At 36.5% G+C, this 24,950-nt stretch overlaps 1 protein-coding gene across 1 annotated transcript in view; it reads left to right on the top strand.

Annotated features, from left to right (window-relative positions):
• Jmjd1c (jumonji domain containing 1C) overlaps nucleotides 1–24,950 on the top strand; it is a 209,239-nt gene that overhangs the window by 163,949 nt on the left and 20,340 nt on the right. Inside the window, exons 7-19 of the mRNA XM_013514771.1 lie at nucleotides 346–489; nucleotides 589–781; nucleotides 875–2,550; nucleotides 7,704–7,876; nucleotides 8,112–10,321; nucleotides 14,695–14,896; nucleotides 16,665–16,879; nucleotides 18,017–18,169; nucleotides 21,409–21,498; nucleotides 21,982–22,109; nucleotides 22,301–22,514; nucleotides 22,995–23,209; nucleotides 24,346–24,621. Coding sequence (XP_013370225.1) covers nucleotides 346–489; nucleotides 589–781; nucleotides 875–2,550; nucleotides 7,704–7,876; nucleotides 8,112–10,321; nucleotides 14,695–14,896; nucleotides 16,665–16,879; nucleotides 18,017–18,169; nucleotides 21,409–21,498; nucleotides 21,982–22,109; nucleotides 22,301–22,514; nucleotides 22,995–23,209; nucleotides 24,346–24,621 — 5,889 coding nt within the window. The remainder of the gene's footprint in view (nucleotides 1–345; nucleotides 490–588; nucleotides 782–874; nucleotides 2,551–7,703; nucleotides 7,877–8,111; nucleotides 10,322–14,694; nucleotides 14,897–16,664; nucleotides 16,880–18,016; nucleotides 18,170–21,408; nucleotides 21,499–21,981; nucleotides 22,110–22,300; nucleotides 22,515–22,994; nucleotides 23,210–24,345; nucleotides 24,622–24,950) is intronic.

Below are 24,950 nucleotides of genomic sequence, written 5' to 3'. Positions count from 1 at the left end.
ATATATATTTGCTAACTTCGACATCTGTATTCTTTTTGTGATATTATAGCTATGTATTTGGATTTATATTCTTGATTAATTCCTATTCTTGTTTTTCAAGGTAAACTTGCAGTGAATGGTGTTTGCTTTTTAATTCTTGGCTAGCAGTTGAAACCATGTTTCAAAATGTTGAACATGTAATTTTTATCTTTGATAATTAAAATTCATTATGTAAATCTGATACTGTCTTATAAATTAAGAGATCACAAGTTGATTTCTAAGCCTTTGTACTAAGGAAAGAAATTGTACCAAATACTGATTAGCTCACTGTATTTAATTTTGTTTTTGTTTTGTGTCATGAATTAGGTACTCGAACCACAGAATGTCGATCCTTCTATGGTTCAAATGACCTTTCTAGACGATGTTGTTCACTCCTTGTTAAAAGGTGAAAATATTGGCATTACATCACGACGAAGGTCTCGTGCCAATCAAAGTATCAACGCTGTTCACGTATGTATGTTACCGGTAATAGATTTTAATAGAAATATTTTCTCTTAGTAGGCTATTTAGAATCTGGTGTAAAAATCATTGTTGATTGCTTATTTGTAGGGTCATTACACACGTGCCCAAGCAAATAGTCCCAGACCAGCAATGAATTCTCAAGCTGCTGTACCAAAACAGAATACACACCAGCAACAGCAACAAAGAAATATTCGTCCAAATAAGAGAAAGGGCTCAGATAGCAGTATCCCAGATGAGGAAAAGATGAAAGAAGAAAAATACGATTTTATATCACGAGGAGGTAGTACCCACTTTTTTTTAAAGGACTGAAAATGAAAATATATTTATTTAGTACTATATAAGAAATAAATCTCTTCTGTTTTTAATCTTACAGAAAATCCTAAAGGTAAAAACAAACACTTGATGAATAAAAGAAGGAAACCTGAGGAGGATGAAAAGAAACTGAATATGAAAAGACCACGGACTGACAATGTTTCAGACTTTTCTGAGAACAGTGACTCAGAAAATTCAAATAAAAGAATAACTGACAATTCCTCAGAGCAAAAGCCAGAACATGATTTGAAAAATAAAAACTCTTCAAAGATCAATGGAGAAGAAGGAAAATTGCAGGATAGTGAGAAAGCAGAAGAGACCCTAATGGATATCCAGCCTCCTTGGGCTCAAATTCAGGAAGATAAACTTGAAGAAGCAGAGAAGCGAAAGTCTGTTGATACTCAGCTTCAAGAAAAAATGATTATGCATTCATCAGAACAGTCTACACTTGAAGATCATAATGCTAGTGATGTACTTCTTCAGGAATGCAGTATGGGAAACACACACACTGTGGAGTTACTACCAAAGGAGAAGTTCACACCGAGGCCACCAACACCAACATGTGCTATCGATATTACAGATGACACTAACTCAGAAAAGGTGGCTCAGGAAAACTCAAGTACCTTCAGCCTCCAGACAGTTGAGAAAGTGGATCCTAATATTAGCGATCCAAAACATTCAATTGCAAATGCAAAATGCTTAGAAACAGCAAAACAGGATTCTGACCAGAGCTGGGTTAGTGATGTAGTTAAAGTGGATTTAACCCAGTCTGGTGTTATAAATGCTTCAGGAAATGATCACCTGGACATGGAGAAAGAGAAAAACCATTATGTATCTTACATGTCTTCTTTAAATGCAGTTCCTGTCCCAGAAGATAAGCTTCATAAGCGGAGTCCACCCCCAGAGACTACAAAATCTAAACTAAACACTTCAGTAGATGCTCACAAGACTAAATGCATTTCTTCTCCTGAAGTTGTTAAACCCAAAATTACCCATTCTCCTGATTCTGTAAAGTCTAAGACCACATATGTGAACAGCCAAGCCACTGGTGAAAGAAGACTGGCACATAAAATGGAGCATGACTTGTCACGATGCAGTTTCCATCCAGTTTCTGCTAGAGGCAGCACACTGGAAACAACAAAGAGCCCTCTTATTATTGATAAAAACGAGCATTTCACAGTATATAGAGATCCTGCTCTTGTTGGATCAGAAACAGGAGCTAATCACATTTCACCTTTCTTAAGCCATCATCCTTTCCCTCTTCATTCGTCCTCCCATAGAACCTGTTTGAATCCGGGTACCCATCACCCTGCCTTAACTCCTGCACCCCACTTACTGGCCGGATCATCCAGTCAAACTCCATTACCTACCATTAACACTCATCCTCTTACTAGTGGTCCACACCACTCTGTTCATCACCCTCACTTACTTCCCACTGTGTTACCAGGAGTGCCTACTGCCTCCTTACTTGGTGGCCACCCACGCCTAGAGAGTGCTCATGCCAGTAGCTTGAGCCACTTAGCCCTAGCACACCAGCAGCAGCAACAGTTGTTACAGCATCAGTCACCTCATCTTCTTGGACAAGCCCATCCTTCTGCTTCATATAATCAGCTTGGACTTTATCCAATTATTTGGCAATACCCAAATGGAACTCACACATACTCAGGACTCGGTCTGCCTTCCTCTAAGTGGGTTCATCCAGAAAATGCAGTTAATGCTGAAGCTTCATTAAGGAGAGTAAGTGACATTGGTTTGCCACATATCAATGTATAGATGCCTTTTCAGTATTCCATTTTTTAAAAGGTCATTTCCTATTATAAAATGTGTTCGCATTTTTAGATGGTTGTTTTTCAAGGTTCTTAGTAACCTCAGAGGAGTAGAAGCAGAAATCTCAGAAAATCCTGCTAACAAAAAGCAGATTGTTAAAAGAAGTGGAACCTTTCATATTATAGTATTAACAGATGTAGATTCATGTCTATCAGTGATGGTAAAACTTGCAGAGCTTTCAGTGATAGCTTGCTGCGCATGCCTGCTGTAGGTTCACTGTCACTGGTCTATATTGGTAATTATTTTATGCATCTAAATTTTTACAAGTGAAATTTGTTGGTTAAACTTTACATAAAATTGTAAGGTTATTGATCACACTATTCATTAAAAGATGTTATGTTATACTCCAGCCGAATGTATTATTTTAATAATATATTACACCAGGCCTGGTGGCATGCACCTGTAATCCCAGTACTTGGGAGGCTGAGGTAGGAGGGTCAGTGTGACTTCAAGTCCACCCTGAACTATATAGTGAGACCCTGTATATTACAATATGTGTGACTCCTTGTTTTCTTTAAGGCTGACCAAGGTTGGAGATTCCCAACATTTGGGAAAGTTACAGCTAAGGTTTTTTCTTTGTAAGAGACAGTTGCTAAAGTTGGGGATATAGGCCTTGTTTTCCTTAGTGTGGACTGTGCGGTTTCTCTAGCAAATTCTTTTTATGCTTTGAATAAGCTCTGAGGGGGCAGTATCAGACTCAGTATTAAAAAATGGAGAAATGAGTGTCACTATCAAATTCCCAGGAAACAGTCTTAGCTTTTGCACTACTCAAAATGCTCTTCAGATAGCCCCCTTGAATGTTCTGAACACATTTTTGTTTGTTTTTTTTGGTTAAAAGTATATTCCATTAAATTTGCCATCTTTATTGGGGTCCTGGCCAAGTTCCCCAGCTGCCTATATGGAGGGTTATGGCCAAAGGATGAACTAAGAAACAGAGGTACTTAGTAATGCATTACAGAAGGGCTAGACAGTCAGTGCCTCAGTATTGGGCAGAGACTGTGACACTCCAAGCTAGGCACTTTTGATTGGGTGCACACAATAATTGGGAGGAGTATCAGATGAATTAGAGCACAGCCGTGATCTTAAACTGATGAGGATCTTATGTTGGTGAGGATCAGTTGCTATGACTTGGAGGGTGGAGGTGATCTTAGGCTGATGTAATCTTAGGCTGCAGTTGTCACGGCATCACAGAACCACTGAGGCCCCCAGGCCCTAGCCTCGATTTATAAGGTTCTGATCCCAAACAGATCTTAACCAGTGTCAAGCGTTGTGTAACAGAACTTTAGAACTTTTCTGTCTTGTAGAATTAAAACTATACTCATTAGGCATTTAATTCCTTTCCCATTGACACTTGGCAGCTACCTCCTTCCTTAATGGTTCTTGATACTGTGATTTTTGACTACTTTAGATATTTCATATGTGTAAAATCATCCAGTGTTTGTCTTTTCCTTAGTGGCTTATTTTATTCAGCATAATTTCCTCAAACTTCATCTATGTCATCCCATGTGACTGAATGCTCTTATTCTTTACAGCTGTATTTTTTTTTTTTTTTTTTTTTTTGGACAGGGTCTTGCTATGTAGTTTAATCTGTACTGAATTCCCTATGTAGCCCAGAGTGGCCTTGAACTCATATTGACCACCTGCCTCAGTCCCCCGAGTGCCAGGATTACAGCAGGTGTAAGCCACACACCAGGCTACAGTTGTATATTATTCTTGTGTGTGTGTAAGCACACCCACACCACATTTCCTGACTTTCCTTACTTCTTTGGCAGTACTGGGGAATTGAACTCCAAGGTCTCAATGCATGCAAGGCAAGCATTATACCACTAAGTTACATTCCCATCCCACCACAATTTTTTCTTTTTTTTTGTTTTGGTTTTTCACCGGTACCGGGAACCGAACTCACGACCTTGCACTTGCCAGGCAGGCGCTTTGCTGCTGAGCTAAATCCCCAGGCCCCCCACCACAATTTTTGTATTTATTCCTTTGTCAGTGGATGTTTGAGTTGCTTTATGTCTTGACTGTTGTGAATACTGTTGCAGTGAAAGTGTTTTTAGCACCTTCGTAATGTCATGTGCTTTTTTGACAGCCTTTTGAGGTTATTGGTTGGCATTGGCACACCTGATAGTTGGCAGTGGCAGGCATGCACCATGAATGATGCCAGCAGGTGCAAGGTGGTGGTCCTGCCAGCAGTTTTTAAGGGGAGCTATTATTTGTAATGGCATAAACCATGGTCATGACTAGCAGTTTGTGATTGGTGACTGTGATAATAAGGGGTACCTCCTACTAGTTAGTAATGCAAGGCTGAGTTTTAATAACTTTGAGGGATGTTTCTTTTGCTTTATTCTCATTGCAAACATAACTCTTTAGCTCAGCATTCATAGGCACTTCGGCTTTCTTTAATGAAGTTAGCAGTGATAACTACAATTTATTCTGTACCAGCCTTGGCACATTTGATGCTGGCACATCTTAGTTTCATAATTGTGTTTCCAATAATCACAAGGTTCCTATTCCCATTCTTGATGGTGCTGTTGCCTCTATGATTGGTAAAATTATATGAGATTATGTAGTCTAAATCAAGGAGGACTCACTAATCACTACATTATCGTCTTTGCCAGAATTGAAAGTGGACCTGTGGCTTGAGGGTACATTGCACTCACATTTTACCTCTGACTCTTCATTGTACCTTTAGGTCTTGAAATTGTAACTCTGTCAGTAGCCATTCATGTCATATGTCATCAGTGTAGTCACACCCATGGAAGGATAGGCTACAGGAACACAAGCCAAAAGCTGGCAAATAGCTTTGGGTATTCTCCCATAAGATCTAAACCTTGCAAAACAGATCTAAGGAACTAATAGAAATGACTTGAAAGGAGTACTGCTTAGTAGATTTTGTGACTGTCAGAACAAAATGATTTATTTACTTGTGTAAAATTGTTTTACGAAGAAATAAATTTAATGCTTTGAGCAAAAGTGAAGATTCCTTACCGCTGGTATGTGTCCAGAGTGAAAAACTATAAGCATAAGATACTAGATTAGGAAATAATTTTGAATAATATTTTACAGGAATATTTTTTTAAATGACAAAATTAGCAATAAACAAAACTTTATGGAAGGAAATTTTATCACAAAATATTGTTGAAAGGATATTTTGAAATAAAAATAGTCCTTTTATATTTTAAGTGTCAAAATGCAGCAACATAATTTTCTGTTCATCAGCAAGATACTTGTTTACTGTTTAACCAACAGTAAGTAGTATTAAACCATAGATGCAAATGTTAAATATATTTCTCTCATTTTATAAATGCCTATACTTTATTTCTAAGAAAATTTAATTCTGTCTGGACTCACTATAATGTTTACATTTAAATACTCCAAAATAATGTTAGGGGTATTGACTCCTCAGGCATAAACTCAAATAAAGATAATAGTTTTACTTGATTCTATAAAGAATGAAGACAACTTAAGAGCTTAAAAGAAAACCCAAATTTTGAATAATATTTTATAGAGCAAAAATATTATTGCCAATACTTGATTGTACTTTAGGATTTTTGAGCCTTGTAAAATCTGGGCCTTTTGTGTCATTACTTACTTGAATGACCCTTATATATGAAGTTTATGGCAACACTGTATGCTTTTAATCAAAGTAATTTTATAGCAGTGTACTTGGTTGGCCTTCTTGTCACTGGGACACAGTACCTGACAGACACAACTTAAAGGAGGAGAAGTTTATTTGGTTCCGTTTCCAGTGAGTTCAGTCCATGGTCAGCTAGCTCCACGGCAGAAATGGTATAGTGGAAGGGCATGTTACAGAAAAGTACTTAGCCATTGGCACCCAGGAAGCAGAGATAGAAGAAGGAACCAGGGACAAGACTATACTTTCCAAGTCATGCCCCCAGTGACCATCCTCTTTTTACCCAGCCCCACCTCCTAAAACAGTCTGCTGTGAATTGAATTGACCACTGAGTGTAGCAGCCCCATGATCAGTCATCTTTTAACCTCCCCACCCCCTCACATGAGACTTGGGCCATTTCAGATCTAAACCATAAGAAGCAGGATATCTTTGGTATGGTATCATGTTGATTTTACATTATCAATTTGAGTTCTACAGTTTATTCCCTTTTATTTTCCATCTTTGGCTGTCATCCTATTGACATTCAGAGAGTATACTTGGAAGAATGTTAGTGAGTTGAATAGTATAGAAACAAACCCTAACATGTCATTAGGTACATGTCTCAACATACAGGTTATTGTTACCACATACACAGTTGTAAAAAAGGCAGCATATTAACACAGAAAATTAACTTTGCTGTGTTTTTATACCTCCCAAGTTTCTGGCCCAACAATGTTTATAGCTTACAGTGTAATACAGGACATTTAGGCTTTGAAAATTTAACTCTTGTCAGTAGCCTGGCCAGCGCTTGGGAGGCTGAGGCAGGTAGATCACCATGGGTTCGAGGCCAGCCTTAACAGCAAACATAGGGAGACACTGTCTGAGGGGAAAAAACACCTAATTCAATTGTAAGTAAAGTATTACATTAAAAAACATTATATTTATCACAAAAATAGGCAAATGAACCTGTGAAATGTATTTAGGAATACCTTGCTCCTGAGGCAGCAGGATTGTTGCGAGTTCGAGACCAGCCTGGGCTACAAAGTTAGCTAAAGGCCAGCCTGAACTGCATAGCGAGACCCTGTCTCAAAAAGACCTAAAACAAGAGAGACTACATCGCTAACAACATATATTTTGGTATTAAGAGTCATATGAAATCATATAAATTAGGTTCTTTGGACATCATATATAGTAAGTTAAAAGTACTAATTTGAGACCTGCTTTTAGTAAAAATAACAGTAAATTTCTAGAAATTACTGGATTTCACTGATTAGCTTTCTGCATAGAATAGAAAAATCCATACAATTTTGTTGATTATTTGAATATTTCTCATCAGATTTATTTTGAAAAAATTGAGATTTAATAAGTATGCTATTAAAGTTCTATGATACTGAGTGTAGTCTTTTTCAGTTAACTAAAATCTACTTTGTTTGTTTATTTGTTTTAACAGAATTCTCCTAATCCTTGGTTACATCAACCCACCCCTGTGACTTCAGCAGACGGCATTGGGTTACTCAGTCACATTCCTGTCAGACCCTCTAGTGCAGAGCCACATCGGCCTCTTAAAATGACAGCACATTCCAGTCCACCGTTGACAAAGACTTTAGCAGATCACCATAAAGAGTAAGCTCATTAGTGCTTCTAAACTTTAAAATACCTTGGTGATTTTTTTTTTTCCCACAATTTTTCTTAATTTAACAGTTGTCTAAAATCAGCTTTGCAGTCGTTTTTTTCTGTAGTGCTATGTCTTTTAATTTACTTGATGTTAGAATACATGCAGAGATGTGTTTTAATAAAGGGTATATCTGTATTTTATGAGAAAGGGTAATTACAGAAACCTCTGTCTTTTTCTTTACAGAGAATTGGAAAGGAAAGCTTTTATGGAACCTTTACGGTCTGTCGCATCGACATCAGCAAAACATGACCTGGATCTAAATAGGTCACAGACTGGAAAAGACTGTCACCTGCATAGGCACTTTGTGGATCCAGGATTAGGTCAGTTGCAGAGACCACCCCAGGAGACTGGAGAGAGATTGAACAAATACAAAGAGGAACACCGTCGAGTTCTTCAAGAAAGTATTGATGTTGCTCCCTTTACAACTAAAATCAAGGGACTTGAGAGTGAAAGAGATAATTATTCCAGAGTGGCATCATCATCTTCTAGCCCTAAAAGCCATGTTACCAAACAAGATAAAGATGTGGAACGCTCAGTATCAGAGCTTTATAAAATGAAGCATGTAGTGCCTCCAAGTTTGCCCCAAAGTAATTATTTCACTACATTGTCCAATAGTGTAGTCAATGAGCCACCAAGGTCGTACCCATCCAAAGAGGTTTCAAGTATTTATACTGAAAAGCAGAGTAACTCCCTTGCAGCAGCAGCTAATCCTCAAACTCTGACTTCATTTATGTCATCTCTTTCAAAACCTCCACCTCTGATAAAACATCAGCCAGAAAATGAAGGTTTAGTAGGCAAGACACTAGAACATCTTCCCCATCAGATTGCATCTCACTCGGTAACAACATTCAGAAGTGACTGTAGGAGCCCTACCCATTTGACAGTCTCTTCTACAAACACACTCCGCAGCATGCCTGCTTTACACAGAGCACCAGTGTTTCACCCGCCAGTCCACCACAGTGTAGAAAGAAAGGAAAGCAGCTATGGAAGCCTTTCCCCTCCGACTTTAACTCCAGCAATACCAGTGAATGCTTCTGGAAAGGTGCAAGAGTCACAGAAGCCTCCCACTCTAGTTCCTGAGCCTAAAGACGCTCAGTCACATTTGAAGAGTTCTTCTGAGCACAGTTTGACAGAAATGTGGAGGTCTACTAATCACCTCAGCAAGGAGAAAGTGGAATGGCATGTGGAGAAAAGCAGTGGAAAGTCACAGGCAGCTGTGGCATCTGTCATTGTGCGTCCACCTTCTAGCACAAAAATTGATAGCATGACAGCAATGCAGTTAGCTTCCAGAGATCGAGTTAGTGAAAGATCTTCAGCTGGGACGCATAAAACAGATTGCCACAAACCAGCAGAAGCTGGAGAGCCTGCAAGAATCATTCTACCAAATGTGAATTCAGAAAGTGCTCACATGAAATCTGAAAAAAACTTAGAGACTGTCTCCCTGGGCAGTGTTCCCACTTCAGTCATGTCTGCTGTAAATACACTATGTAATACCAAAACAGATGTCTACACATCTGCTGTTACTACCACTGGTGTTTCCAGCTGGGGTGGCTCAGAAGTAATTTACTCTTTATCAAATACCATTTTGGCCTCTACTTCCTTAGAATGTATCTCATCAAAAAATGCTAGTCAGTCAGTAGCTCCAACACAAGAATGCAAGGTCAGCACCATGGTTCCAGTTACTGTGGCTAGTAGTAAGACAGGAAGTGCTGTTTTTCAGTCTAGCTCAGGCTTCCCAGGCACAACTGATTTTATCCATTTAAAAAAGCACAAGGCAGCATTGGCTGCAGCTCAGTATAAAAGTAGTAATGTCAATGAGACTGAATTTAATGCTGGGAAAAATCAGACAGTATCAGCCTCCCTTCCTTTGGATAATACTGTAGTCTGTAGTACAATTAACAAAACAAACTCTGTAGGAAATGGGCAAGTATCCCAGACAAGTCAACCAAACTACCATACTAAACTGAAAAAGGCCTGGCTTACTAGACACTCAGAAGAAGATAAAAATACTAATAAAATTGAAAATTCTGGCAGTGCTGTATCAGAAATTATTAAGCCGTGTTCCGTTAACTTAATAGCCTCTACATCCAATGATATACAAAATAATGTAGACAGTAAAGTCATCATTGATAAATATGTAAGAGATGATAAAGTCAATAGGAGAAAAGCCAAAAGAACTTACGAGTCCGGCTCTGACAGTGGAGACTCAGATGAAAGTGAAAGCAAGTCAGAGCAGAGGACTAAGAGACAGCCTAAGCCAACTTACAAAAAGAAGCAAAATGACTTACAGAAAAGAAAAGGTGAAGCAGAGGAAGATGTAAAACCCAATGGAGTTCTCAGCAGGAGTGCCAAAGAAAAAAGTAAACTAAAGTTACAGAGCAACAGTAATAGTGGTAAGTAAATAATTTTTGTCTCAGGTAAAATGGAGAAATATTATGGCAGTAATAGTGTGGTTCTGCAAAGAATTTAGTTGGAAGGCCTCCATTTATTTGCATGCATAGTTTTAAAATATACTTACTGACCTCATCTCTGCATTTCACAAGTGCTTTCTAAGAGGAAGCCAGAATGCTTACCCCTTGGTTTTTAAGAGACTTGTAGAAATACATATATTTTACTTAGGACTCGTAGGTAATGTGTATAACTGAGCAATTTAAGTGTTACTCATTATTTAGAACACTTCTAAAAACTATTAAAATGCAGTTAGGGGTATCACATCAAAAATGGATTCCTAATACTAGCTAAGATATTTAACTGTAACAAGATTTAATCAGAAAAGAAATCCTGCTTAGTTTAAGTTACATAATTAGAAGAGAATTACTTAAAGGTCGAATATCACCCATGTTACCCATATTATATCACAAAATTGTAACTATTGAAATTACCATCTGTTTAATAATGCTGCTCAAACAGTCATTAACAGTGGATAAAAGTTCTTTAAAAATGAGTCTTGTGGGTTTTGTATGTTCATTTCTGATTTCAGGAATGTCCATAATAAGTAAAATCTTTAAAACTAGAAAAACTCAGATTTCCTTGTGGCCACAGCTGGATGGAATAAGTGATACTTAGCAGTAACATTTACTGTGAATTATTTCTGTGTCCTTACTCCAGAAGTAGTTTTTCTCAGGTTATTTCTTTGTAGGTATGATGCACAGTGCAGAAAGCACTTAGCAGTTTCATTATATTCATATATCCATCCACATACAACATATGATATACTGTGCCAGTGTGGATGTTCAAGAAATACTTTCACAAGCACTTGGATACCTAAGGCTCTTATTTATGCCTTTTCACAGAATGAGGTTTTCTCACATGCCTGTGTGGAAACCAGAGACAACGTGAAGGAGACAAAAACAGGAGGGTCGAATCATAGAAAAGGGCAGTCAGAAAGTAAAGGAACAAAGGACAACCCCTTCTAGAGACAGAGTGACAGACTGAAATGCAAGTGTAGTCAGAAGGCAGAGAGGGTAATTGACAGCGAAGGCTACCCCCACTTTCTTGAATATTGGCCTATATACAGTGTTGCTTTTTCTTACCTGTTCTTACTATTCCCAATGTATTCATTAGCCTTAGTGTGGTCAATAATTGTTTTTTTTGTATCTCAGGTAACATTTCCTTTGGTGATTGGGTATTTAAGTACTTTTTGAGTTAAACTTACAGAAAACAAGTATAGGATCATTCCAACTTTTTAACATTTAGAAAACTCTTATGCCATTAAATTTATAAAATTAACTCTAAATGTAATGCATAGGTTCTTTTCATCTTAAGATTGAATGTTTACAGTTTTATGAGTCCTAGGACAGTGGCTGGAATGAGTACCTTCTTCTCTCCTCTACACCAAGTTATGCTTCATCACTTCTCCCTGACTTGGTAACTGATACTGAGTTTTGGAAAACCTTTTTTGGTTTTGGTTTTTGTGTTTGTTTTTGATGTTTTCCTTATTTGTTCAAGTATAAAATAACACTAAGTGATTATTAAATGCCATCTATTAATTTTAGACATAGTTGACTTATTTTTGTTCCAGGCTATTTAGTTCAAAAGTTCAAAAGATAGAATTTTTGTAAGAGATTCCTAAACCTGAGTGTATAAAAATATGACCTTTCCAATATCATAAAATATGGTCAGTTTATGAGAAGTTAGGCTTGCACTTAGAGGATGTAGTACAGTTACATACACAATTGTACATGTATAATTACACTTTCATGCACACATACACATGTAGTGCATTCTACAGCAAGATATGGTAGATTTTGCTTTAGTGTTTTGGAATGTTTTCATATCTGCTGCCTTTCGTTTTTATTTTAAAAGTTGAATTTTTATGACTAATCTTTAATAAATTTATTTTATGTCCTAATACTGCCCACCAAATTTAAATTTATCCCTAATCTTGTGATACGCAAAACTGGTGGGTTAACCTGATCACAGGTTTACAATGTGCTTATCTCTTTGTTTTCCTCCTACCCAGTTTCCTTTTGTTAGAAAAACTATTTGTGGATTTGCTGATCTAGAACTGCAGTTCAAAAGGTTGTTACTCTACAATAGGAATACTGGATTGTATAGTCTTTTTAACTAAATATGTTAATCTCAGACTTTGAGATTTTAAGTATTTCTAGTAAATTAGATATATAGAGTTGAAGGATGAAGTTTTATTTATTGTACAAATACTACTGAACCTAAATTCATAAGCCACGTGTGTCCTAATCTAGAAGTAAATATTATAATCTCAAAAATTCATTTGAATGTCTTTGTAATTCATTCATTGTTTTAAAAAAACTCAAAAGTGCTTATGTGTGTCACATAATCGAAGTTTGCTTTGAAAGGTCTGTTTATTATACTACTATTTAAATTGTTCACAGTAGTATGGAACTCCATACTCTGAACTGTTCCATTATCTGAATTTTTTTTAGTTTTTCTCCAGTACCGGGAACCGAACTCACGACCTTGCGCTTGCCAAGCAGGCGCTTTTGCCGCTGAGCTAAATCCCCAGCCCCCATTATCTGAAATTAAAAGAGCATTGGGTAAAGTTATTTCTTTGGCAAAAATAGAAACGTTATGTTTAATTTATTTTAGTGGAATAAATGTTTGCAAGAAAGCATACCAAATAAAAATTTATCAGCCCTGTGAGATTTCACTTTCTAAAAGCTGTTTTTTTAATGTAGCCCATAGGGAAGAAAATCCATCTTTACATACAGTGGAAGAAATAAACATTTTACACCTGCTGTTTGGAAACCTGTCTATCCAGAGAGAGAGACAGAATGACAAGGAAAGAGAATAAACACGGACATGAGTGTGTCTTTAGTGGATTGAACCGAATAATTGGCTCCTTGCCCTAACACAGAGACAGAAGAGGGAAAAATATGTAAAGAATGAGACGGCAATCTTAGCTTAATAATTGGACCCAGATTTAATTGAGCTACCCTCTAATCTCACTCTGTAGTTTAAAAACAGGACTCCTTGCCCAGTGGGGGTGATTTTTTTTCTGTAATTCTACTCTAAATACTGTCAATTAATAATAGGAGCTCTGGATATAATTTCTACAAGTTTTTCCAAGAAGTATCTCATCTCAGGAGAATAGTTGTACTTCTTATGCACAAAGTGGGGATAGGACATAATTCTTTCAATAAGACAGGAATAATAATCTGTAAATCTACCACCGGCCATGGTGGTACACGCCTGTAATCCCAGCACTCCGGAGGCTGAGGCAGGAGGGTTTTTGTGAGTTCGAGAACAGCCTGGCCTGCAAAGTGAGCTCAAGGGCGGCCTTCACTGCACAGAGAGACCCTATCTCAAAAAGACCCCCCTCCAAAAAACATCCGTAAATCTGATGTCTATTATGTAAATACTTTAACATGGGCAGGATAAAATTTGAGTCAACAAATACTGCTGGTCTCTTGCTGGTCTCTTTTAAATGAATATGTTTTCAAAACTGTAGTAGACAAAATTTAACTTACATGTATTTCCCCAGTTTAAGGAATCTTCCTGCTGTATAAATGACGGATTACTTGAACCATTGTTCTTACTCTTAGAAAGTTCAAATATATGAAAATTGTGGAGCAGTATGACATACAGGATTGTCAATTAGTTTTTCCCCCTACAAATATCAGACTATGTAGTGCAGTTGACGGTTTTTTCTCCCTCTTTATACTCCTTTGATGCCTTTACACCAACCCCTTTTAAGAATGGTGTCTTGCTGCTTTACCCAGGCTTGCCTTACACTCCTGGGTTCAGACCATCCTCCTGCCTCAGCCACCTGAGAGTAGCTAGAATAATTACAGGCATACGTCACGGTGTATAGCTCAGTGCCTTTTAAAAAACACTTTTATCAATAAAGACAGACCAGTTTCTTTTCCTGTCTTCATACCTGTTTTCTTTTTCCAAAGGATGCCACTGCCACCAATTCGTTATCAAATAGAGGCTACTGTAATAGAAGGATAATTTTTGTGTAGAAGGATATTTTTAGTTGCGATACATGAATGATCCTCATGTTAGCGTACATGAGAATATTACATAGGAATATTTGATGCGCAAAGGGTTCAGTCAGCTGGAAAATACATTGTTATGCATTTCCAATGTACTAACATAAACGTTGTCTGGTTCATCTGGTAAGTAACACTGATTAGCAACTAAGCTTCCTAGCTGGTTTGGAACACTGGTGTTTTTGCTTCTTTTCAGTGTTCTTGTTGTCATAGTTGGATTTGAATTTCATCTCAAGGGGGTATACTTTTTTATAAAGCATAATCTTGCTAATAATTCCCTACTGATTTTACAGCTGGCATCCCTCGTTCAGTATTAAAAGACTGGCGAAAAGTCAAGAAGCTGAAGCAAACTGGGGAATCCTTCTTACAGGATGACTCCTGCTGTGAGATAGGGCCTAATTTACAGAAGTGCCGAGAATGTAGACTTATTCGCAGTAAAAAGGGAGAAGAACCAAGTCACTCACCGGTGTTTTGTAGATTTTACTACTTTAGACGGTAAGTGAAAATAAGAAATTGGGGGAAAAACACTTACTGGGTGTTGGAAATTACACCAACAGGCCCTTTTGGTATTGTGATAAATCTTGAGTTTCCATGTTTCTGATATATTATAAAATAATACTAAATTTTTTTGTTCTAAATTTTAACAATAAGTATTGGACTTAAATGCATATTGACAATGTTACTCATAAACATAAACTAAGTATTTCTAGCTGTAAAAATAAGAATTACAAGGTTCCAAGGAGGCTTTGTCAATATCGTATCCGATTTCACACTAAAATACATTGTGTGGTAAAATACAAAGCCACTTGCAGTTCTTTATACCTATTCAGTGTATTACTAAATATGTGAAAAACTTATGCATAGCTTTGTAAGAGTTCTACTGAAGGGGAGCTAGGTAATGTAGCCCATAGAGACAAGTTAATAGGTCACATTCTGGGATCAATCATTCCTGGTTTGAATACCATCTCTGCCCCTGAGTTCTTTAGTGACTATTTGTATAGCAGGACTATGAGTAAACCTGTGAATTATAGAGGTACCTATTTAATAATATAAAGTGGTATTCAGGGTCCTTAGTATGATACGATGCACCTATGAAATGCTCTGTTACTAGTTCTTTCTTTTCCTAACTTCAACTTCCTCCTAAGAAGTTAGGAGATGCTTACTGGTGATAAATCTGCTGTGCTGGTGGCCCATTAGACACTCTGAAACAAACATTCAAATTTTTCTTTATGTCATAGTCTTTGTAGCCAACAAGTCCCCAAAAAGCAGGTGACTTCAGGAAGTAGTTACAGAAGTACTCTACATAAAAGAAAGAGTTAAAGTAGATTTGAGAGGATGAGAAAATCCAAGAAAATTGAAAAGAAATGTTTAGGTAAAGATAATAACAAGGTTGAAGGGGCTGGGGATTTCGCTCAGTGGCACAGTGCCTGCCTGGTAAGCGCAAGGTTGTGAGTTCGATTCCTGGTACCAAAAAAAAACAGGCAAAGTTGAAGTAAGATGATGGGATAAAACAAAGAAACACTTGATTTTTTTAAAAAAAGGAAGAAAAAAAAGGATAAGATAATAAAAATATAAGGAATAGGCATTAAAAATGTTACTGTTGTTACCACTTTGAAGAATACAGAATCACTCAGTGAATTTCAAATATCTCACTTGAGAGTAGAGTATGTACTAGTTAATTCAGAAATAACCATCATTTACCATAAACTTCTGAATAATTACATTATTTGATATCCAAATTTAAGACCAGTTGAACTTTAAATGAACTCCATTAAGAGTGTCATCCATGTTGTTTTAAGTACTTTTTAATAAAGCATTTTAATGAAAGTGTGTATTTGGCATTTTTTTGTGCTAATAAAGTCTAAGGTGATTTGGGTGAATTACTTAGGTAATTCCTGATTAAAGCTGGGTATAAAATAAGAGAATTGCTCTGAGTAACAGTGAGCTCACATTTTTACTCCTGTTAGTCAGTAAATAAGTAAACACTTACGCCTAGTTTCCAATAGCTTTCATTTGACTGGAGTTAAGTAATTAAGTATAGTGATCAGGAGAATGTTATTCTTTGAAATAACCTAATTTTGGTGCTACTTATTTTACCATTTGTGTAATATGCATGTGACTTCATTAAAATTGATTAATAATTAAAGCATTATTGAAGAATTACCTTATTTTTAAAATTCTATGTATGTGTTTATATTATGAACATAAAAGTTAATTTTAATCTTAACTTAGTGTCTAATGGTTTTATGTTTTAATGTTTCAGATTGTCATTTAGTAAAAATGGAGTGGTTAGAATAGATGGTTTCTCTTCTCCTGACCAATATGATGATGAAGCTATGAGTTTGTGGACACATGAAAGTTATGAAGAGGATGAATTAGACATAGAAACTTCTAAATATATCTTGGAAATAATAGGTGATAAGTTCTGTCAGTTAGTAACATCTGAGAAAACAGCTTTGTCCTGGGTGAAAAAGGATGGTAAGGAAGTTAAATATAATACACTATGCAAATCATTTTAAGAATTTCTTTTTAAATCATTTCTAATCTGTAGACATCCCTAATCTTATTTGCACTCACTGATTTTTAATTATTGTAGTGACACCTTTTCTTTTTAAGTTATAGATTTATTCTTTTGGAGATTGAATGGATTAACCATTTATGAAATTACAATGGCGTTTTCCTATTCCTGCCATTACAAACTTGATTAACATGATAAAATTACTTTTGATGTGAAATTTTATCATTTGTCATATTAAGGATATAATACCTCCCAGTCGTTTGAATTTGAATGTCAACTTTAGTCCTTGTTTAGTGTGTAACCTTTGGCAAATAATCTCTGAATATCAAGTCTGTGAAATGAAAAAGTTAACTATTTCACAAATTTGTTTAAAGCACTTAATAGTATTTGGATAAATGTAAAGCACTCAACCTAAGTACCTAGCAGTGGATACTGTAAATGTTGGCTTTTTACTTTCTTTTCTCTGAAATGAGTAGTTTGTCACTCCTGGAACATACGGCAGTACCTGAAGGTAATTTCGGTTGCATAACTGAAGGGAGTAGAGCTATACCACTAAAGCATCTTTTTAGGAAAGGCCATGGATATCACTAAACATCCTACAATGCAGAGGTCAGACCCTCACAAAAGAAAATTGTGCAGCCTCAAAGTCAGAAGTGCTAAAGTTGAGAAACCTTACCTCAGATAGAACCGTTTTTAATTTTCACTTGTGATTATTTGTGACTTTTGAAAATGAATACTAATCCCATAAAGAAATCTGCTGTTCATCTTTAGTTGATAGAGCCTTATTAGTGTGTGTGCCAGGCATGGTGGTGCACACCTGTAACCCCAGCTGTTTGGAAGGCTAAAGCAGAAGGATTAAAATTTGGGCCCATCTGGTAGTCCCCGGTACTGCGTGTCCCAGTGTCCCCAAGTAAATAAGAATCCTGGTGATATACCTGAATGGTAGAATGCTTGTGTAGGATACGTTAGGATCTGGATTTAGTCTCTAGCAATATTTAAAAAATAAAAGCCCTCTTCATGTTTTCTTATGGCTGTATTCTAGCCAAAAGTACATAGGGCCGATTTGTCTTTTAATTTTTGCTTTCTCTATATTTTAGCCAAAATTGCGTGGAAAAGAGCTGTGAGAGGAGTTCGGGAGATGTGTGATGCCTGTGAGGCAACATTATTTAACATTCACTGGGTATGCCAGAAGTGTGGGTTTGTGGTCTGCTTGGACTGTTACAAGGCCAAGGAGAGGAAGAGTTCTAGAGGTTAGTTTATAGAAGTTAATAGAAATTGAAATTTCTATATTGTTTATTTTCTTTAAAAGCGTTCACCTGTACAATGTTTTCCTTATAGCTTAATTATGATTATATAACATTAAAGAAGTTTTATAAAGTGTGTTTTTATTTTTTATTTATTTTTTTTCTGGTACTGGGAATCGAACTCACGACCTACCGCTTGCCAGGCAGGCGCTGTGCCGCTGAGCTAAATCCCCACCCCTAAAGTGTGTTTTTAAAAGGAATAATCAGGGGTCCCGTGGCTCATCGCTGAAGTCCCAGTACTCTTAAGAAGCTGAGATAGCACCCCAATTCAAGCCCAGCCTGGACAACTTATTGAGACTACCCTGTCTCAAAATAAAAAAAAAAACGAAAAAAAAAACTGGGACTGTAACTCTGGGTGGAAACCCTGGGTTTAACTCTCCTTCTCCCCCTACAAAACTCAGTTTTGCAGAATTAAACTGCATCTCAGCTGATGAGTATATCCACCCTCTCTCATCATCAGGCAAGTGGTTCCGTAATGTAGAAGAAATTCAGGTTAGGGTTCATTGCTTTCAGATTCCAGTGTGTGGGAATCTGAAGTCCTCTTATAATTTGTTGTTATAGTTATTCATGTAAATCATACTTGAATGCTTTGTGTGGGCTTTCTTTCCTAAATACTGGTTGATAAAGTTTGAATAAAAATGCATAAAAGTGTGCTGCCACTGATACCATTTATCCTCTAGATCTTAGAAAATGAAGAAGACTTTATATTTGAAGCCAAGCCGGGCATGGTGGCGCTCACCTGTAATGCCGGCACCCAAGAGGCTGGGACAGGAGGCTGGGGCAGGAGGATCGTTGCAAGTTTGTAGCCTGGGCTACAAAGTGAGCTCAAGGCCAGCCTGAACTGCATAGCAAGACCTTGTCTCAAAAAAGACAAAAAAATAAAACCCTGAAGTCTGAAAACAAAGCTTTGAAACAGTTTGTAATTGCTAGGCAAATAAAATTGAGCAAAAACTTATTAAAACATTTGGAGATACTACACAGTTAAAGGAGTGCCAGGCATGGTGCTGTACACCTGTAATCCCAGCACTCACGAGGCTGAGGCAGGCGTACATGAGTTAAAGGCCAGCCTGAACTACATAGTGAGACCCTGTGTGCAAAAAAGTATAGATATATACATAAACAAAAGAACTTAAAGCATCAGATCTTTTTACAAAATGTTTATCTACTAGATGTGATGTTTATATACCTGTAATCACAGCTAGTCAGGAAGCCAGGATGAGGACCACAAATTTGAGGCCAGACTGGCCTATTTAGTGAGACCCTGAAACCCAGTCTCAAAAAATATTTTATTTTATTTTTATTTTTTGGTTTTATTTTTATCCAGTCTCAAAAAATAAAAAGGGCCGCTTGCTGTGGTAGCACACACCTGTAATCCTAGCACAAGAGAGGCTGAAGCAGGAAGATTGCAAGTTTGAGGCCAGCCCAGGGTACATAGTTCAAGAACAGCCTGAATTTAATATTGTAGTGAGACCCTATCTCAAAATGGGTGTGCGGAGTGGTTGGGGGAAACGAGGTATGTAGCTCAGTGATAGAACGGAAAAAAAAGTGGTTGCCTAATATGTGTTTCAAGTTTTGAGTAAAGTTCTGATAATAAGGATTAGAATTGTGGAAGTATTAGAAGTAAATACTTAGTGGTAGACTGTTTTTTGTCTGAAAGTGGTAAATGTTGTTGATAGTTTTTTGTTACAAGGTTACATATCAGGGCATGAATCATTATTTAGCCATATCTTTTCCACTGGTAGAAATTACTAAAGTTTCACCCTCTGTAACTCTTTTATACACCATGCACTTAGCATTTGGAAGCATGTCTATGTATCTACAGCTAAGGTCTTCTGGGATATACTATATGTGTGAGTAAAGTGGAACCATAACAAGAAATACATCTCTGCTGTGTAAAATACCTTTTTTATTAAAAAGTACATTTATTGGGACATCTTGTGTTGATAGAAGTAGCTGCATTCTTAGAAAACTTCTGTATTGAACTTAGGGCCTTGCACATGCTAAGCAAGCATTCTACCACTTAGCTTCACCCTCAGCCCTGAAAAAAAATTTTTTTCATGTACTCTTTTTGAGACAGGGTCTCACTATGTGGTTTTGCCTGCCTCAGCCTTCAGAGGGCTGGGATTACAGGTGTGCACCACCATGCCTGGCTCATATACTCTTACTTTGCTATGCATAGATGTATAAGCTGCCATGAGCCTTTTTTTTTTTAACAAGATGAAGTATTTATATAATAAACTTAGTGTACGTTGCTGTTGATTTTCAAAGTACTGTGAGCTTGGAAAACTTTAGTCTTAGTGACCTTTTCAATGTTTTAGGTATAACCTGTACCTTATGTTATGTTCTTTGTTATCTGTATATGTTATTTTAATGTTATATATCCAAGTAAAACTCATATTGATTAGGCTAGTGCAGTTTTATGTAGTAGTGATTAACTTAAGTGTCTAAATATAAACAGAAAACATTTTCGAGTTATGTGTAGGCTTTGAAGGGAAAAGTCAAAAAGATTGTAAAGATAGCGAATTTTAGACTACATTTGAATTTTTATTTAGGCTTTCATAAAGCAACCATTCTGTTTTTTATACTCAGTTCATTGAGCTTTGTGGTATTTTTTCAGAGTTCTTAAGAGTGACATATTAAGTAGCTGTGTTATTAAATCCGTAAAGAAGGTTCTCCTTGAGATCAAGGTATTGAGTATTTTTCCCCTCTCTAGAGTGTTTCATGCTGTACCTTAAATGTTTACAACTTGGTACTGTTTAAAAGAAATAGTAGCAATTAGAATACTAAGTTTATGGCAGCATTTTTTTGGTCACATATTCATGATAGTTCGTGTCAGTGTAAATGTTCTAAGATCAATGAGAAACCCTGTTTGACAGAAACTAACTGAAAGATTTAACATCACTACAAAGAAAACTGGAGAAAATTAAGAAAAAATTTACAAAATTAAGATGACTAATATATTAATGATAATAAAGAGTAGTAATTTTAGAAAAGGGCCATGATTACGTCCTTTTTTTTAAAAATCACATGTAAATGTATGAGTGAGGAACTGATTTTAGAGAACCAAACAATGTAAAACCTTTCATTGTTATTTTATATAACTGCTAATTATGTATAACCATAAATTGTATAGTTGGAAAACTATGAGTAACATAAGACAAAGTATCTTATTCATTATCTTACAGATAAAGAATTGTATGCTTGGATGAAGTGTGTGAAAGGACAACCTCATGATCACAAACATTTAATGCCAACTCAAATTATACCTGGTTCTGGTAGGTATGCATATACATAATCTAATTAATATAACAGCTCTTGATTCAAAGTAAAAGAGCACCTAAAGAAGTATCTAGGTGTATACTAAAATGGAGAAGTGAAGTTTAATCTTGAATTGTATTGCTCTAAGTTACTGGAAATCATCTATGTCATAAAGCTAGGAAGACAGGCCCAGCCTCAGTGATGAAAGAAGCCATAGAAGACCATTTTAGAAGAGGGAGACAGAGTAATGAAAATGCCTTTGGATTTACAGTGAAAGCCTTCTGAAATATTTCAGAATACTGAATGTTTAACAACAGACATAAGAGAAAAAAGTTTAAATTAGTCAGTTCTTATATTTGAAATGGGTAATATGAAGAAAAAGAAAATAAGGTTATAAGAAGAGCTCCAATGTTACTAAATTGTAAACAATGTTTTAAAAAAGTTGTATAGACTTATTAACCAGTGGTAATCTTTTTATTAAATACCATTTTATTTTGTAGTGTTGACAGATCTTCTAGATGCCATGCACATTCTTAGGGAAAAATATGGTATGGAATCCCATTGTCATTGTACTAACAAACAGAACTTACAAGTTGGAAATTTTTCTACAATGAATGGTGTATCTCAAGTGAGTAAAAATATTCAAATAAAAGGCATGGTTAGATTAAATTTCTTTTGATATTTGCAGTCCAATGGAGGGGCTTGTGTTTTTTGTGAATTAGGCTTTTTATGTTACTGTCTAAATTTCCTGTGAGTACTTTTTTAACTCTGAAAAATTAAAGAAAAAGTGTTTAAAAATTCAATTATTTTACCCTTTAGGTTTTACAGAATGTTCTTAATCACAGTAATAAAATTTCTCTGTGCATGCCTGAGTCTCAGCAGCAGAATTCCCCTCAGAAGTCTGAAAGTAATGGCAACAGCAGTCCAGGGAGTGATGTAAGCACAGATAGCAAGGTAACTCCTCCAGAATCCCAGTCACCACTGCACTGGTTAGCAGATCTTGCAGAGCAGAAAGCCAGAGAGGAAAAAAAAGGTAAACATAACCAATTAACTAAGTGTATATTAGTATAAACTGATACTGTATTTGCATATCACTGCTAAATATTACTTTGACTTGTTGCTTAAATTAGGGCTTAGGTGCAATAAAATACGTGTTTTATTAGAAAAAGTCTTCCTAAGATTGTGTAAAAATTAGTTACAGAATGATTTGTGGATGAGTTTGGTTATCAGTAAAAATACTGGAGAACCAGATTTTTAACTTACCTATTAGATATTTTTTGCTTGTCTTAGCTGTAGAATCTTGCAGTTATGACAGGTACAAAGTATCTACATGTCTAAAATACTCAGAAAGTCTTCATATTTAAACTGATGCCATTTTGAAGTATCTTAACTCATCCTCTAGTTTGTCTTCAGGTGAATAAAACTAGGTTTTATCTTCACTGTAAAATGCAAATCCCAGCTTGACCTGTACCTCAGTACTAATCTTAAGATTTTGTGAAATGTTGTATTTTAGAAAATAAAGAGTTTGCCCTTGAAAAACAACTTAAAGAAGAGAGAGAGCAAGATGACTCTGATTTTACAAATGATGGAACATCATCTCCTGCATCCCAGAATAACGAACAAGGTTCAACTTTACGGGATTTACTGACTACAACAGCTGGCAAGCTACGTGTGGGCTCAACAGATGCTGGCATTGCCTTTGCACCAGTGTATTCAATGGGGGCCCCGGTGAGCACGATGCAGATTTATGTTTTCTGTGGGGTTTTTCTGCAGTGCTAGGATTGAACCCAGGGAATCATGCATGCTAGGCAAGTGCCTTTTACCGCTGTTAACCCCAAATCACATTTGTTTAAATATGAGCTTTAAATTAGGTGATTTCGAGACTTGTTGGTTGGCTAGGAATAACTTGATAAAATAGATGCAGATTAAATCAGATGTGCCGTATGGCTAAGCCTGTTCTTATTTGCATTGTATCTTCAAAGCTGGAGTTTTCCAACTCTTTCCGAGGTAAAGGGTTGGACAGAAGGGCTCTTTGAGGGTAAGAAACTTGTAAATACTTCCTCATAATCTGAAAATTGTATGTGTAGTTGGAACAATACCATATAGAAGCAAATGTTTTGTTTTGCTTAAAATACTTAGATCAGCTGGCCGTGGTGGTATACACCTATAATCCCAGCATTCTGGAGACAGAGGCTGGAGGATTGCTACAAATTCAAGGTTGGCCTGGGGCTGCATAGTGAGTTCAAGACCAGCCTGAACGACATAGTATGAGACCCTGTGTCAAAAAAAAAAAAAAAAAAACCCAGAAAATTTAGATCAAAGTTAGATTTAATTATGCATTGTGTAACAATAAAAAGATCATTGCCTGAGTAAGAAAAAACTCTAAGCACCTTTTAAAAATACATGGAGGAAGTTGGGTGTGGTAGCACACGCCTTTCATTGTGGCACTTGGGAGCTGAGGCAGGAGGACTGCCTGCAGTTCGAGGCCAGCCTGAACTATACGTATTGAGACCCTGTCTCCAAACCCGCTGCAGCCCCCCAGGGACACCCCATCTGTACCGTCTGCCTCAGACCTAAAGCAGTGTGAACAGCATGCTTCCAGCTTCTGCAGACCTGGTAGTTTTTTATACTACCAGACTTCTGGCCCCAGCACTCAGGAACAGTTCAGGGACTAGGGAACCCTACCCACTAAATAGCTGTATATTCTCAGGTAGGTGGGAATATTGTCTTGTTTTCTGTTTTGTTTTGTTTTCCAGTAGTGAAAGTTAGTTTAAAATATAATGTGTGGGAAGAAAATTACACTTTTTCTCCCAAAAATGCTGGTTTTTTTCAACAAGTTTTATATTTTCCCTCTACCTTAACAGAGTGGCAAAAGTGGACGAACTATGCCTAACATTCTTGATGATATAATTGCTTCAGTTGTTGAAAACAAAATTCCACCAAATAAAACCTCCAAGATGAGTGTCAAATCAGAGCTCAAAGAAGACCCTAGAGAAAGAAAATCTGCTGTGAATGACAGTAATAAGTTGTACGGTGATATACCACATTCTTGGGTCTGTGAGAAGCATATTCTGTGGCTTAAGGATTATAAAAATAGTAATAATTGGAAACTTTTCAAAGAGTGCTGGAAACAGGGACAGGTGAGTATTTGTAAGCTAATTAATTATGGTATTTGTGACTTAAAACTGATAGTTAAATTTAAAAAGTGGCTCCCTTTTTGAGGATAGAAATAAAAGGGGGAAGAACTAGTACTGAATACATTTGAGGGGCAATGAGATACCAAAAATACCAAAAGGATCATCTCAGTGATTGTTTCGAATTTCTGGTTTTTGGTGGCCAGCTTAATAGAAATTAATAGGAAAGCACTGATGATTTGGTATGTGTTTTGATCTATCAGTGAACAAATATATAATAAAATCTTATATTTACAAAATGTAGTCCTTTGCTCCTTTTTTTTTTTTTTTTTTTT

This window comes from Chinchilla lanigera, unplaced genomic scaffold (assembly GCF_000276665.1).
Source record: "Chinchilla lanigera isolate Chin_1 unplaced genomic scaffold, ChiLan1.0 scaffold00024, whole genome shotgun sequence".
NCBI classification, from domain to species: Eukaryota; Metazoa; Chordata; class Mammalia; order Rodentia; family Chinchillidae; genus Chinchilla; species Chinchilla lanigera.
Note: the sequence above shows the minus strand (reverse complement) of the source record. Positions and strands in the feature narration are given on the sequence as shown.